At 37.8% G+C, this 17968-nt stretch overlaps 1 protein-coding gene across 8 annotated transcripts in view; it reads left to right on the plus strand.

Moving 5' to 3' along the window:
* LOC131039019 (branched-chain amino acid aminotransferase 2, chloroplastic) overlaps window positions 1-17968 on the plus strand; it is a 156583-nt gene that overhangs the window by 37182 nt on the left and 101433 nt on the right. For 7 of the 8 annotated variants that reach the window (XM_057971653.2, XM_057971654.2, XM_059221556.1 and 4 more), the window contains one exon: window positions 7557-7731. The exons of the other annotated variant lie outside the window; for it this stretch is intronic. In XM_057971653.2, coding sequence (XP_057827636.2) covers window positions 7557-7731 — 175 coding nt within the window. The remainder of the gene's footprint in view (window positions 1-7556; window positions 7732-17968) is intronic. 8 annotated transcript variants of the gene reach the window in all.

Here is a 17968-nt window from a genome sequence, read left to right on the forward strand (position 1 = left end):
ATGCTCCCTAAAATCCCGATGAACCACCCCGTGATTTCATAAAGGGCCGGGTGGGGGGGAAAAAAAGCTCTGTTGGGCCAAACACCTTCCAAGATTCTATACTCATAGACCCAAAATCATATAGACCATAGGGGCGAAGCGAACGGAGCAATATTGATTGGCTCATTCAACCAGTGCCAGTTTGGGGGCACACCTTCCGGTTAAACAAGAAAGTTAGGCATTTGAATTGTCATTCCTCCCCCCCGGCTTGACCATATAGTAGAGTAGGTATCGAAAGGGTCTCGAAAGTCGAGGTTCGGAACCGGCCCCCCAAACTATATAGTTGTTAGCGGCCGGCCAACCCAACACACCAACCCTAGGGACCGATTCAGAGAAAGGAAGGGGGTCCAGTTCAGTTCACATTTTAACCTCTTTGGATCGGATTCCTGGGTTATGCTTTTGGGCAATTAAACCTGCCATTCCACCAGATCTTTTACTATATTTTTGATCTTTGCTGCATCATATTTACCTTGGAAATATTGATCAGCAACATTTTCTATATATCCATAGTTGGCTGATTTGGCAAGTACTTGCCAGATTTTTTTGGCAGGCAAGGAACTTGCCAAAAAACTCATAGGGATTTTGCCGAGTTTTTCGAAATAACTTGGCAAGTCCCTGCCCAAACAAATAAAATAGTTATTTTTCAAAAACATTTTTATAAATAACAATGTGCCAAATACCTAAAATTGTGCCAAATACCATTTTTTGGAAATGGTATGTGACATGAAGTTTTGTGTGGTTTCAAAGGCCTTCATTTGGGCCGCCCTAGATCTCGTGAGGGACACTAAATCTTGACCCAACTGTGGGTGTTTCCCCCAGATCCCCATGAGGGGCGCTGCCCCTTGACTTTGTTGGGGGTGTTGCGCCCAAACCCCCACAAGGGGCGTTGCCACTCAGCCCTATTGGGGGTGTTGCGCCTTGACCCCCATGAGGGACACTATCCCTCAACCCCATTGGAGTCTCCACTCCGAGACTCCCACTAGTTATTTGGATCCCTTTTCGTATAAGAAAAATTGATAACAATGAGAGAATTTGGGAGTGGAGACTAGAATCGAAAACTTAGACAATTATCTTCATCACTATCATTATATCATTGATCAATGATGAACTATCATACTATCAGTATCAAATATTCAAATGCCATTATTACTATAAAATACGATACAACCTTCAACTTTGCAAAAGAAAGGTAGACAATTAGAGGAGGTCACTGATTTTGTTGGGTCAAAGGCACAAACATAGCCTTCAATGTCAAGTGAGGAGCTACAACAGAGTGCAAAATTGAGTACAAAATTGCATCATCATGCGGAATCCTGATACAAGAGTTAGTTGGAAACTACTATGAATTTATGATGATTTACTTTGAAAATCATCATCATAATTCATAAATTGCATATTACAATATTTTAGAGAGGTTCTAATAGAAAACGCTTTTGTACTCATTTACTGATTCATTGGATATACTTTGTCATTGAATTTTGCCAAAAAAGAAAGATTTTTTAAATAAATTTGAGCAATTTTTTGAAGTTGTGGAGTCTTTGCTGAGTCTCAATTTTGGGTCTGCTGAGTCTAAGTTTTCCAACTGTTGATAAATCAATCCCATCTCGTAATCTGAACTAGTAAGCATTATTACCATATTTTGTCAAAATTCTACCCTAATCTATTTTCTTGTATTTCAACTTTTTATAATTTCTTTTGGGAAATCTCTTCTTTGTCAAAAATGTCATTGCAAGAACCCCAAATTCAAAATTTTCTACTTTCCTTGAAACATCTACATCCTTCTAATATTTAGGACTACTATGTGCAGTTTGTCTTCTGACCTATATATGCAACTGCTCTGCAAATCCCTCTCCAGAATCACCAATCCAGCTGGCAACTTCACTACAGCTAATACACATTTGGGGTTCATTCCGTACACATTTTGGAACTAATTGTGATTTCACTTGTTTTCAAGAAGTTCTTATATGTAAATGTCTCAACTAAGTATCCAAGACCATGTAGACAATTTCTTCCTGACCCCAATCTGTGGAAGTCAAGCTGAACTCAACTGCAATGTCTCCAGAACTCTTTTAATGTCTTTCAAAATCAGTTGAGAACTTTGTATCTCTATTAGAAGGAGATCTCTTTGGCAATGTATATAACCTCACACTTTCTCTGAAAAATAATTCTACAGCTTTAGTTATGTTAGCTGTTGTCTTACATGGTAGGGAATCTGCAATATTAGAATATTTGTTGACAACAAGAGGAACATAATTAAATTTCCATTCCATTTTGATTAGCCAATTTAAAATCCAGAGAGATGATGGTCCATGTTCTATTTGGCATTTTTGATTGAGTTTCTAACCTTGTCTTGTGGCTCCTTTCCCTTGCTACTCAATATATCCTTTACCTTTGACAAGTCCAGTAACATCTCTTTTAATAAAGGATGATAATTAATACCACTGTGCTGATGTTATTGTATTATATGACTGATATCACCTCTCAATATACTAACATGCAATTCCTTAACCAAATATTCTATAAAAGAACTATCCAGAAATCATTCAAGAAAACATCTAGATAAAAATTCATCAAGCATGAAATAATCCAAAAATGGAGCCGTGTATACTTTGTGATGCAGGGAAACGTCCAGGAGATCAATAAAGGACTGTCAAACTAAGCACCTTAACTCAAAACACATACACAGAAATCAAGATGAACACATTGGTAGCCAATCTCAAAGATTCTGCTTATTGATTATTCTTGTGGGCTGATTCATTACAACTTGGCACACAGGCCTGATACTTGGTAGCAAGGCTTACACCTTGGTGTAAGGCAGAATATAAAAAATCCAAATCTTACAACAATGCAATAGACATAACTTTGATGGACATGGTGATGATCCACCTTTTGATTGGTGATGTCTATTTTTTTTTTGATCGACTAATAGCAGATAGGGGCTGCACCCATATATTAATATAAAAAAGGAGTATTACATTGTTCAATAGAAAATCAGCCTCTAACGATGGCTATCTACCCAGAAACCACCATCTATAACCATCCTATCCAAATAACTATCCAATAGCTGAATACTAAATCATCCTCCAAAATGTCTCCTTGACACAAAATGGAGACCCACATAAACTACCAGCCCACAATACTACAATACTATCTATCCAGTAATAATTGACATAATACTATAACATCACAAAGGAAGATCAAGACAGATCAAGCATCAGAGGACACTTGTCCATCTGGCTGTGCTTCGTGATTGCCACCTTGGTTTTCACAGGGCACTCTGGTCCACAATCCACATGTGTTGCAACTTTAGCTTCTTCTAGTAAAACCTTCCCAGAGTCCACACTTTCTTCTTTGATATCCATCCCAAAAACTTCATCCTCCTCACCATTGCTCACCAATTAATTTTGTATCCATCCCTCTCCACCATTAGAAGCCATGATTAACATCTTCTTGAGAAACATGGTATTGTGCTTCATTGCTTCCATCCTCCGTGGGAGAAGAGAGGGATCTGCAAGGCTGCTAGGGGGAAACTTGTCAATTTCTCTACCATGACGCTGAACAACGTAGTAGTCTTTAAGAAGCAAAATCCTATTGTCTAAGTCAACATTCTCCAGATAATCTTTAGGCTCACCCAGTTAAGATTTCCTTACCAGTTTTCGGCACAAAGATTTCGTCACATCCTTCAACTCACCCACTTCTAGTATTCTCTGTGATATGTTCTCAGGAATTCCTTTCCAAGTATCATCTTTACCACATGAATCACCATTCCATGATTTGACTTAAATACACACTTCAAACGCTTCTCAGTTACTTTGCCAAGGAATGACATCTGCCTCTTTCTATTGACCAGTCTTAATGGCATGTCCATGTCTACCAAACACCTCCCAACACTTAGCTTACCGAATAGTGCGTATAAATAGAGCTCCTTGATATGTCAAATATTCTTGTACTCACCACTTTCCTGTGAATATGCATTCTCTTAATCATACCCAGTGCCTCCCATTGAATCAATTCACCTTGGATATGAGGGCGATGCAACTATCATTAATCTTTCAAACTACGCCACACTTTTAACAAGCCAAATTTAATCCTTTATCGATGTGTTGGCCAGAGAATTGCCCAACACATCACCATGTCCCAATGATCGACCAATGCTTATGTCTACCAAATATGCCCAGATGATCCCTGAAATGACTTGCTTGATGCAGATATAAATGCTGCGGTACAATTTACAACCTGAAAATGCCCTCAAGACTAGTTTGCATGTTTGAATGCTAGGATCATATATTATGATCATTACCTCCCTATCTCATCAAAGTCGGCCTTCTTTGAGCTGAGAAATGTCAACCAACCGGTGAGGAAGATCTGACTTGGCAACAAAATTGACCCATCTGCCTTTTTTGCTAACTCATCTGCCAACATGTTGCCTTCGCGATACACATGGGATATTCTGAATTCTACCAACTTATTTGTTAACTCACCCATCGAATCAATTCACCCTGGATATGAGGGTGATCCAATTATCATTAATCTTTCAAACTACACCACACTTTTAACAAGCCAAATATAATCCTTTATCGATGTGCTGGCCAGAGAATCGCCCAACAAATCACCATCCCCCAATGCTCAACCAATCCTTATGTCTACCAAATATGCCCAGGCGATCCCTGAAATGATTTTCTTGATGCAGATTTTAATGCTGCAGTACAATTTACAACCTGAAAATGTCCTCTGGACTAGTTTGCATGTTTGAATGCTAGGATCATGTATTATGATCATTACCTCCCTATCTCATCAAAGTCGGCCTTATTCGAGCTGAGAAATGTCAGTCAACCGGTGAGGAAGATCTGACTTGGCAACAAAATTTACCCATCTGCCAACATGTTGCCTTCGCGATACACATGGGATATTTTGAATTCTGCTAACTTATCTATTAACTCTCGAATTGGCTTTAACCATCTTCTCAATTTCTAGTTAAGAGTTAAATTTTGGCGGATAACATTCACTATTATTAGACAGTCTCCTTCCAAATGTAGTCAGGTTCCCTTTACTTTTAGCCCACATTTTAATCTTGATAGGGTAGCCTGAAAGTCAGCTATATTGTTTGTCGATTCACCCAATTATTATGATTTCTCGCTAAGGATCTTACGAGAACGATCTCTTGCCACACACCTTGCACCACTCGGGCCAGGGTTGCCCCTAGAGGCCCCGTCAAAATTAACCTTCACGCACCCTATCTTAGGTTCCTTCCAAGTCACTCCTTCTCGCGGGTGGATAGGAAGATCTACCTTTTGTCATGCTCCACCAAACTAGGGGTAGCAAAAATTAATAAACAAATGCAGCCTTAAATAATCAAACCTAGGCTATTAATAAATGCAGGGTCCGACTCAAAAATACAGTAGTAAATATTGTCAATGATTATTCAAGGGGGGCTGACTAGTATTAACTTTAAAATAATGGTAAAGTCCATGTTGTAGGTACCTAGATGGTGCTGAGTTCAAATATTCTACAATACAAAAAAGTTTATAATAACAACTAATTAGAAGAGCCGACCAAGGAGTATATTTTAAGCCGACCTAGTGTTGTTGTCAAGAAAAATAAATATATTGTTTTTAAGTCAACCTTGCCTTGCTGGCCAACCATATCATGCTGGCCAACACATTGCTTTATGAAATAAATATATTAATTGAAGTTTGGCTGACCCGCTTTGAAGAGTTGCCTCCCTTTGATAAGTCATCCCATTTAGAAGATATGTGATGATATAAATAGAAGATAAGTGCGGGAAGGGAAAAGGCAGAAAGAAAGGAATATTATGCAGAGCAGAGTAGGTTCAATTGCAAGCAAATTTTATCACGGAAGCAAGGCAGATTAGAAAACTTCTTCAACAAACAATTGAAGAGAATATCGATACCAATCAAAGACAGCATTGAGCAATAAGAGCAAACTGAGATCAGGCACATAGCAAATCATACCCACATTTATCATACAAAACAAAAATTAGCATTTGTTAGTTATCTTTGGGGGCAAATTCTAGGATAATCCCAGAAGGGGACATTACAATTGGTATCAGAGCACCGTTCCTGCCAGGCTGAGGGACAGAGAATAATTGATGCAACTTAGCCAAAGGGTTCAAGGGGCCTTGGAAAGAGAAAGGAAGAAACTTGCACCCAACAACACAATGAGCGAACAAATGGGCAATGAATTGAGGACCTACATGGAGCAAACCACTTAAGCTCTCATGAACCAAAATCAGAGAACGGCCCAACTTCTCATGCAAGCCATCGAAAACATGAATAACCAAAATTCTAGATCCAGCCAGACTCATGGGAGCAGAAAGGTGGGGTTAGGCCCTCTTTCTGGCTCTAAGTGGCTAACAGCAGCAAGGCGAGGTTAGGCCCCCTACCCAGCTCATGGGACCAGAAAGGTGGGTTAGGCCCTCCTCCTGGCTCTAAGTTGCTTATGAGTAGCAAGGTGGGGTTGGCCCCCTTTACCAGTTCATGGTAGCAGAAAGGTGGGGCTAGGTCCTCTTTCTGGCTCTAAGTGGCATATGAGTAGCAAGGAGGGGTTAGGTCCCCTTCCCAGCTCGTGAGAGTAGTAAGGCGGGGTTAGGCCTCCTTCCTAGCCCCTAACAAACCCTTTGGGCAATGAAAGGAAATGGTGCCAAGCAGAGAATCAATGAGAAAATACCCTGGGGACTCATGATATTAAATCACAACTAACAGACAAATTTCTTGGATAGTCAGAATATTGCCATGACCCTTTTTCTGGAGGGGGGGGTCAGTGCAGTTGTGCGAGAATATTTAATATAAGAATTTTGGAATTGCTGGTGAAGTGTGGGAAAGGATGAGAGAAACATCTGAAAGATTGCAAGATTGGTAAAATCACAGGTTTAACTCAATTTGGCTTCTTTTAAATTGACTGTAAGGTTGATGCAATTGGCTGAACGCAGTCTAAAACATTTTGCAGAAGTTGGCACTAAGGTGAGTGCAAGTGCAACATACAGTGTGGAAGTTGCAGCAGGTATGCAATTTCAACAGTACAACTATATGCATTATATTGGAGTTCTTTATTGCAGCTTTAAAACAAATAATGGAGCCACCAATTTCCTAAATATTCTTTCTTCAACTTTTTAGCATTATTTTCTCTTCTAAAATTCATGGGACCAACTGCTTTTAAAAAAATCCAGTATTTTCTTAACAGCCCCCTTCATGAGACCATAGAGTATTATTCTAATATTTATGGAAATATTAATTCTAATAGACAAAATGGGTTGTTTGTGGAGCATGTAAATGATTTAAAGTTGGGATATAACAAAGTGAGTGATGTTTTCCAATTGTGGTAAATGGTCTGTGGTATCTAGAATAATCATAATTTCAAAATACTCTGACAGAAGTCATGACAATAATTCTTGCAATTGCTGAAGCTTTAGGTTAACTTTGTTTCGGAGTGTAATCTGTTTTGGAATTATATTTACAGTTGCACCTTTCAAATATATTTACTCATGCATATGCATACAGGGAAGTTGAAGAGCTGGCTGACATTGATTGGGATGCACTTGGCTTTGGGCTCCGACAAACTGATTATATGTACATCATGAAATGTAGAAAAGATGGAGAATTTTATGAAGGAGAACTCCAGCCTTTTGGTACAGTTGAGCTTAGCCCATCAGCAGGTGTCTTAAATTATGGCCAGGTTTGTGGAGTTTTGTGCCTCTATAACATATAGATTGTATGTTATATTGGGCATCATGATCTTTCGACTTTTGTTTTTGGGCTAGGAGAATGGGTGTTGAGACTGCAAATCTTCTCTCCTTCAATAATAGAAAAAAGATAAAAAAATATTGAGACATCATGATTCTGGGAAAAAACAGAAAATATCAAATTTCGGAAAAGATTATTTATTACTAATTCAAGGCAGGCTATTTTACAATGACTGCTTCTGCAGCAAAACTGGGTGCCAAACCCATCAGGCCAAAAAGATATATTTTTGCCAAAAAGTCTACATGATAATAAGACTAAAATATATTGATCAGTCATCTTGGCCATGAGCTTTTCCTTATGGCTCATAGGATGATTCATATTTTGAGATTTATGAAATGCAGTCCTAATAATTTAACTAATATAGTTTCTTTAAATTAATTTCATATTTATGAATGAAATTTTTAACGAATTATATTTTTACAATTTGAACACTACAAGTTTATATTAATTTAGTCACCGCATTCGCCGAATTTGCAGCTTCAGGGTCGGAATTCGGCGAATCTATAAAAAATTAATAATATTTGGAAAAATTAGCGAGAAATTCATACAGCAAGCTCGGCCGCCACTATTCCCGTGACGTGTGAGCCCCTGCTTTTCCTTCACACTCACAGTGCATTGCTGCCATTGGATTTTTGTTTTTTCGTAGTAAGATAAGATGTTCTACCAAAAACTACTTTATTATTATTGAAATGTGAATGTAAAAGTTTTTATTTTCAACCAAGATTAATGTTATTTTAATATATTTTTAGTTTTAGCTATTAATATTAAATAGAGTTAGATTTATTTTTCATTTTATAATTTTAATTTATATTAAATTTTCATTAAAAAATTAATATTTAGTATATTTAATTTACTATTATTTTAATTTATTTTTAATTTGTTTATACTTTATAATGCTTTCAAATCTATTTTGCAATCTGAAACTATTTTGATAATTTATTAGATATATTACTTATATTTAAAAAAAATTTAATGTTGAATTTTTTTCCGAATTTTTTGCCTTTGCAGAATTTTATCTGAATTTTATGGTTTTTGAACTCGAATTCAAATTCGAACGCGGTGACTTAGCCTATACATGCAATTATTGGCCATTGGTTTTTCTTTTTCCTATTCTTCTTTGCAATATCATAATTCAAAAGCTATCAACCATGAGTGTTTTTTGAAAGAGCAATATTTTGTTGCAAATCATATAAGCATCAGTACTACTGACCTCTCCTTACATCCAAAGAAATCAATAGATGAATGGATTGCCAATTGCCACAAGCTTTGTGGTTTCCTTGCATTGTACTCAGAACTTGAACAAAGGTATGACCTCAATAATGAGCTGTTCTAAGTAGTGGGGTTGCATTGCTCCTATAGAGGATGTAATAGTCTCCTTTGCTTAACCTCTTGATTCATTTAGAGCAGCAATACCACTTGAAACTCAAATGACAGATTGAGAGACCTTTCTTCTGTGTTTGCACTTCCATTCCAAAGATCTTTCATCAAGCTCTCTTTCATATGTAAGGATAGAAAATGGCTGTTACTTGAGGATAGATGTCTGCTCAAAATTCATTTTACCCAGAAGAAGTAGAACAAATGTATTGATTTGAAGGTTAATGGGAGCTATCCTGGTCCCAAAACTCTCAAAACCTGGGTCTCTGAAGCAAAAAAGAGGCTGTCACATCTCAAAGATAAGACATTAAATTCTAGGTTGTCATGCTCCTGATTTGATGTCCCATGAACAACAGAGTTGAATATGAAATTGTCTCACAGAGTAAGAATCCACAATTTCATAGATTGAACAGTATGCTTAAAATCACCTATCTCATGAATCAACATTATGTAATGTCCCCTTTTCTAGCACGCGTTGTATGATGTTGTTGTTAGCCTATTTCTCCATGGTCTCATAGGGTAACCAGTACTTTTAAGGGTTCTCGATGATATTTGGCCTAGGCAGTTTTAGTTATAGGCGATTCTGAGGTGTTTTTGGGATACTTCCTATTTATAGTAAGTTAGATGGGCCAGGTCAGGATCATCAGTGGTTCATGAATAATATCCTGTTAATGGTTATTGATGATATTGAGTTGAGATTTTAATAATCATTTGCGATTATTAATTAATTTATAAATAAAGTTAAGTTATAATTTTAAATTAAAATATTTAACTTTATTGATGTGGGAACTTAAGTTAAAAGGGAAAGTAATTTAAATATTAAAAGTTCCCTTTATTAAAGTATGTGGAGACATGAATGTTAGAGGAAAAAGTATATCTTTTATCCACATTGGCTGGAAAGTGTGTGAGCTCTCCTAGGAAAGTTATAAAAGGCTCTTAAGAGCTCATTTATGCATATGCTTGGTTTTATTATTTTTTCTCTTGGAGAATTTTGGGAGCTTCTAGTTTTCAGTCCTCAAAACTTGAGGACGGGAACCCTTAGGAATTGAGAGATTGGACGAAAACCCATTTCTCTCTTGAGGTTGATTTACTTAGAATTCACATTGGAGCTTCAAGAATATTTTTCTGCAATAATCAGCATTTGCTACAGTGCTGCTACAGTACAGCTATAGTAATCGCTATAGTAGTCGCTACAGTATTTGCCACCATTGTAAGCTTACTGCAGGGTTTTTTTGGTGTTTTATGGGCTGCAACAAACTGTGGTTTTGAAAAGATAATGTCATATCAGCCAGGTTTTGTAGTATCTTGCAGATTGAGGATGGATTGATTCAGATTTGAAGGCTTAATTGACATATTCTCACCAGCAAATGCATTGCTATGACATTGGAGGTTAAGCATCTTGTTTTTGTTGATGATTTGTCAATAAACTACCATTCTACTTGGACATCCAAATGACAGTGATAATTGGGAGGAATTAATGAGTTGCTATCAAAGAAATTAAATGCTGAAATGTAAAGATGCAACACAATCACAAGTATTTATCTTGAAAACGCCCTTTAAGGGATGAAAAACAGAGTTGGTAGAGGTAGTTTCTTTTCTATTGGAGTGTACTATTCAAATAGACAAGAAGAGGTGTATTACAGTCTCTGCCAAGTCTATTCAAGGATTAAAAAATTGAATGTTTCTTATTTTAAGAATATTTTAACTTTCCCTAATAATATTATTTTGATATTTTTTTAATATCAATTTAGAAACTTACTTTTAATTGAAGATTTTTGTTTTATATAAATCTTAAAAGTAATGATTGTTATTGATTGTTTTATAATTCTATTTTTTAGCATCAATTTAGAAACTTACTTTTAATTTTAATAGTGAATTTAATATTTTTTCTTTATCTATAAATTTTAAAAGTAATGATTGAGTTAATTAGTCCATTAGCCTCCAAGTCAAATATCATGAGGAGCAAATTTACTAGAGGATGGAAACACAAGAATTTGGAATTGGAAAGAAACGAGCACTTGAAGAAGGAATCGTTATTTTCAGAATAATCAATATCTTTAGCATATTATCATTTTGCTTCAGATCAATTTATTTCAAGGAGATATTATATCATTTGGGTATTCTCACCTAGAAGAGGTGCCTTTACTCATTCAGGAAATTGGCCTTGTGATTGGCCAAGTTGTATAGCAGATTTTTTGTTTTGTTCAATGTATAAGAGATATAATTGTTGCTGGGTTTTTTTCTCCCTCAAGAAGGAGGGTTTATCCCAGGATAAACTTCGTGTTCATTATCTGATATGTTGCATTTCTGATTGCTTACATTCCTGATCATAAAATCAACAGTTTTGGATGGCAACTTGGTGTTGGGTATTATTCATTTGTGTGCAGATTTGTGTTTTAGACCTTTGTAGATTCATTGTAGGCTATAATCGAGGGTTTGACAACATATCGTGGCATTGTATCGACACATCTCTCATCTAGGGTTCCAATGCTCCATTCCTAGACCTAGCTGCCATAATTTGGAAGTGTTTAGGGTTTGTTTTGGCAAGCATGTTATAACCAGATTGTATCAGGGTCTGCAGTTCAGAAATCAGAGTTTGGAGCAGCATTTACACCTTTCAAACATCATTAGTCATCAGTATCAACCAGCAAATGCATTGCTATGGTATTGGGATATTCTCACGGGTAGCAACCACTAGGAATTATGGCGACCCTTTGGGGGAAATTTATTGGTCATTGAAGGCTTCATCAACATTCATTCTCAAACCTGGGTATTAACTAGAAAAAATTCTGGAAATCAACCTTTCTCCAAGTGCATGACTGATATGATATCATCCTTGTTTATCGGGTATGTTGATATGATGTAATGTCATTCAAATCTTCAATTTGAAGTGATTTGTTGATGGTTTCCTGTTAATAACAGCAATCTGATTTATATTTTTAGTCATACATACATTTTGTTTTCTTGCAATCATGTTTTCTATATTCTCATTATACATAAACATGCAAGCATTGAAACACACAAAACCCTTTGAAACAAACAAGAAGTCAAATCAGAAAATTCAAATCAGAACTCATAAAGTGAACTCAAAATTCAGGAAATCAGAAAATAGAGGGTTGCATGACAAATGTTTGTCATAATGTCAAACTATCAAAACTGAAAATTCTGGGCAAGAAAAGGAGGAGTTCTTACACATTAGTCTATGGGATCGATCCTCTCTCCCATGGTGCAGCGATCACATTCATTGTTATTGGATAGTTAATAGAGATTAATAAGGAGCGGTTAAAATAAGATTATCACTGGAGATTAATTAGGAGCAATTATCATTGGTTAGTTAATGGAGGGCAATTAAAATAAGAATGGGTTATAAAGAGGCAGTGATCAACCATGAACAGATGTCTCCCTCCCAATCACTGCCACCCGTAGGAAAGATCATGACTTTCTAGCATCAAGTGAAGGGTATAAAAGAATCATTCCAGCACCAAGAGCAAGGCATCGATCAACAGCAGAAATAATCATATATGCAGCAAACCAAATTCTATAATAACTTGTTTAATTATTGTGGTATGAGGAAATAATTGTATTACTTATGCATATGCCTTTATGTCTATTACGTGTATGTATATATTTATACCAGATTGTATGCAGACATGAATGCTTAAATCTAACATTAGTATCTATGTATTTATGATGTGAATTTCTATTTGCAATAATTGATCATGTTGGGGGGGAAAAGGAAGGGAATGCAAGGAGGGGGAATGGCAAGGGATACCTCACTAGGCACGCCAGCTCATGAGAACAGTTAAGGATCGCATGAGGCCAAGGGGGACAAGGTTTCCACCCTTGGGCCTAGGGTCGAGAGTCAGTTTAGGCGCACCCTATTGCATGTCTCCCCTACGAACCCTATATTGATCAATTGTTGACATAAGGGATCCTCAATCATAAGAGGAGAGAAGGATGGCACAATAGAGGGAAATCACGTACACTAGGTACACCACCTCATGAGAATGTTTAAGAACCACATAAGGCCATGGGGGATGGAGTTTCCGCCCTTGGGCCTAGGGTAGGAGATATATGGGGCACCTTATCATGTCACCCAACCCTACCCTCGTTATGGTTGAAGCCCCATATAATCATGTAGATTTGTTATGTGGCCTAAATTTGTATATCCCTTACCCCTAGAAATGGAAGTATTCTTTAAATTATATCTATATCATTATCTAACTTTGTTGCAGGTTTCCAAGGGAGACTTATCTCATCTTATTCATGAGTAAAGGTTATATCCCTAACTATATGATGCTCCTTGTTATTGTGAATTTAGGGCAAATTACAAGGTAATCCAGAAAAGGGACATTACATAGGTTTGTGGGACCATATCTTGGCCCAAAAACTCTCAAAACTTCAATCTAGCACAACTGGAAGCCTTCCAGATTGGAACGCATACATATGATAGCCGAGGGCTATTTCATGTTTTTCTACTTTACTTCAGCAGAAAAAGATGAACTAATGGGCACATCCATTCTGTTCCACAAATGATCTACAAACCCTAGTTCCCATGTTCGTTAGATTGCCCTTGCTACCAAGTTTTTGGGACAAACATCAGTCCAGTGAAGTATCTATCCTACGTTGAAGAATTTTTAACTATGTTTTATATGTGTTGATCTTGATCTTGAGAAAATACTCTCAGATCAGGTGGTTTAAAGTGGCGGCAGCCAGTTGACCATTAGAATGTATCTTTTTAGTGTCATCATTGCCACAATCATTGCCATTTACGAAGGGCCTGGCTTTTTATAAAACTGGAGATAAGTCATACTCTACCACACAAAATCAGTATGGCTTGGATCAATTGGTGCATAACACTTCAGCAAGCTAGCAGATCTGAGAGTGCAACTCCCCCTACAGAGTTCATATTCCATGCTGAAGGAACATCACATCTTCACCCAATGAAACATTGCTTCCACTAGTGGAGCATCTACAAGAAAATCAAGGAACAATCCAGGCAAGCTTCTCCCTTGAAACTTATTTCCATTTTTTAGAAGGATTTATAACTGGGAGAGAAATCCTACAAAATTGGGCAATCCTGTGCCTTTTAGATCAAATCAAAGACGATAAATGCTCTGCATTTAATGAATCCTTGAAAATGAATATAATATTTTCCCCTATTATCCCAGATGTGTCACATTAACCTGATGGTAATTATAATCTGCAGCTTGTTCTGCAAAACACAGTCAAAATGTCCCCAAATCATGTTCCCCACAAGTGAAGCTAGACTTTCAGGCTGAAAAACCAGTTCCCAAGCTATCCCTAGTGATCCTCTTCAACAAATAAAAGAAGAAAGCTTAAGAGAAAATACTCCAAAACTAATTGCACACACCGTTAAAAGAGAAATTGACATTTCAACCACACATTTTGGATCATAATAAGGATGATTGATTAGAGAATAGATTTCGACAGATAAATTGGACTTCCCAAATTCTGAGTTACAGACTCCACAACACATGGATCAAAGAACTGCACAAGAGAGGCAAGATCTGCTTTTCTATCTGCAAAAGAACTCACTTCCTGAAATAATCAATTATGTTGATCTGCTCATAGAATATAAGAGGAGTTGAGAGTCTGAGGCTCACAATATACAAATCTTTCTCAAGAACATGCTTTCCGCAAAATAAACAGACCACTGTTGCAAGAATACATATGGGTGAATCAGATTTTACAAAGTTATTTCACCTTGGGGACAAGGGTTATGTCCTAGCAAGTATTCCATTTAGGTATATGTCAATGAACTGTATTTTTCCATTTGTTTTGTTTGATTTAAAGAGATCTATTTAGGAACAATATATCAATGAACTGAATTTGTGCTTTTGTTTTTGAATTTGTCCTTTTGTTTTTGTTCATTTTGTATTTCACATTTATGGGAAAAGAAAACAACTATGTTTACAAGCCTCTGAAATTGGAAGGCCTATCTCATATTTTATCATCAGCTATATCTTAGCAAGTGTTCCCATTAGGTATACATGTCAATGAACTGATTTTGTCTGTTTGTTTTTCTCAATTTTGTATTCCATATTATAGGAAAAGAAAAGAGCTATGTTAACACAGCCTCTCAGATGGCAACAGCTCCATAGACTCTTCTTGGGTGAGATTTCAACATGATACTTTCAGGTGATCTTTAAAAAAGAGATGGGCCTTTCCATCCTTGTCAAGCAGAAGTTCTTCAACAATTTGTGGGCCTGATTCATCTCATTAATGCATATTTTCGAAACAAAGTATTCACCTGGCATGATAGAAGAATTCAGTCCAATTATGTGTGGATAAGATTTGATAGGTTAATGATCTCAGAAATCTTAGTTACAAGTAAACCCCAAATATGATGTATCTGCTTGGGTTTCTAGACTCCATCTTATCTTTTCATTGACCAATTCTTCTCCAAATGAGAGTCATTTCTCTCACTTTATGGTCTTTTAAAGTTCAAAAACATATTGGCACAAATTAACAAGGTATTACTGCCTGCAGATTCTGTTGTGAACTCCAACACCTCAACAACAGATCAAATTTTGTAATTGTAAATGACTGAAAAAACATTTTCACAGCTGCAAGAAGTCGGAGACAATTTAGTCACATTTTAAATAAGATAGCAGAGTAAGACATCACCAGATGCCAAGCACAAGAGGATTGAATTGTAATGTCCCTAATCTAGGACTTTGGAAATACATAATTTTTCTGATTTTTTAAAATAAAGTAAAAGAGAACAATAAACTAGAAAATGAAACAAATTCTCCAAAACCCTCAACAACCTTTCAAACAACCTCCTTGATTAGATCTAAATTGCATTAGATGAAAACAAGGGTAAATTTACAAACCCTAGATTCTGCATCATATGCATGTAAGCTGCCCTTACAATGAATCCACAAATATATCAGTTCAAGGAGCAACCCGCATGCTGTGATGGCAGCCTTCAGAATTTAATGTCCATGACTTTCAGAACGTGCATGCACTGAAATAAAATATTCCAACATCGTGACTGCCCCATCTTAGTTATCTTTTGCGATCAGCATATAAATCCACCAAATTCTGCATGTGCATGAACTCTGCGATTATATCTGGAAGTGCAACCTAATTCTAACTGTACAATGGCAGCTTGTGGTGATGACTGGTAGGTGGCAGTTGCAGGGACATTAAACTGGCAGCTGGGATAGAACTTCAAAGAGCAGTCTACAGTGATCAAACTCTCCCTCAACAACTGCAATCCTCAATTGCCCCTTTTAATGGTGTGTGGTTGAATACAAGGCTGGGATTGGGCATTGCACAATGAATATTAACCTCAGCAAATAATAGCAACAACTTGCAAATAGTTTCTGATGTTAAATGATGAATATGGTGATCAACATCCAGCTGGAAATGATGATGTAACAGAAGCCAGTGATGTGAGATCCAAAATATACTGAATACCAGCATGATCAAGTGTCTCACCTTGGGATGAAGTCGTGGTTGTCACCAATTGATGTCCCATCCACTTAGCCATGACAACTTTTGGGGTTCCCTCTTTGATGCCTCGAGGTAGTACCTCTTTTTCCTTGGATTTCAACTTTGTAGTAAACTCTCCAATAAAGTGTAACCTTTGCATGCTCAATTCTATGCTGATTTCTCCTCGAAACCATGGCACTTTTTCTTGAGGCACTGAGAACCCAGCTACCAGCCAACCAGTGGGGGAGGTTTACACCAGCCAGCCAAGTGGATCCCAACAAACCGGCCATGTTCTACTGGACCCATTTTGACACACTTACGGCCAAAGGGGAGCACAAGCAACTGCTCCGAAAGAGAAGGCAGTATAGTATGGGGCTGAGCGAGGAGGAAGAAGACAACCTTGAGGAAGAGGAAACGGTGGAGGTGTCATCTTTCAAGGGTGAGAGTGGGGACGAGCTTAGAATGGAACGCCATAGAGAGTAGGTTGGTAGGGAGGAAGTTGAGGAGGCATAGGTTACCGAAGGTGAAGGGGAGGAGTCCACGACGGAAGTGATGGTAGCCAAGGGGACTGTACCACCATCATGGGTTGTAGTGGCCAAGTGGGGAGCAAGGAAAGCTACAATAGGAAGAGTTGTGTTTGCACCACCACAGTTGTCCCCTACGACACACCTAGTGACGCCACATGGAATACGGGAGTTGTCCCGTTCGGCGCATGTGTGGGCACCCAACACATTGCGCATGTCCACATCACAGGGAGTTCAGGAGGCAACCCCGGTTGCTGTGTTAGTAGACGGTACTCCTACGACCGAGGGTACCACACGACTGGAGGTACGACATGCACGACTGAGAAAGCGACACCTGCCACAGGGGGTTCTACACCCACAAGTGTTGCACCTTCGCCTAAGAGTGTTGGAGGGTTGGCTACAACAAATGATTCAGGTGATGCAGTATTGAGACTCAACAATTTCTTGGACAAGTTTGAGATGGGTATTATTGAGACTCCACCACCTTCACCTGGCTTACCGGTGGGCACCCACTTCCAGCAGGAAGTAGACACATAGAACGGGCTCGTACTAGCAGGAGAACAGGAGGCGGGGTCTACTAGGAGGGAGCAGATACCGACTGTAGCTGAAGAGGTGATTGAGGATGATGGTGAGGAAGAGAGTGCACATCAGGGAGATGCCTCTCAAGCGATGTTGATGGATGTGTCAAGCAAGAGAGAGGTACATGATGGCCACATTCGGGTCTCAAAACCCAACCTGCAGGATGCTCTCAGATCCATATGGAGATACTTGGTAGAGTTGGAGGGCATGGTTGCAATCGCACAAGGG

This window comes from Cryptomeria japonica, chromosome 5 (genome assembly GCF_030272615.1).
Source record: "Cryptomeria japonica chromosome 5, Sugi_1.0, whole genome shotgun sequence".
Taxonomy (NCBI): domain Eukaryota; kingdom Viridiplantae; phylum Streptophyta; class Pinopsida; order Cupressales; family Cupressaceae; genus Cryptomeria; species Cryptomeria japonica.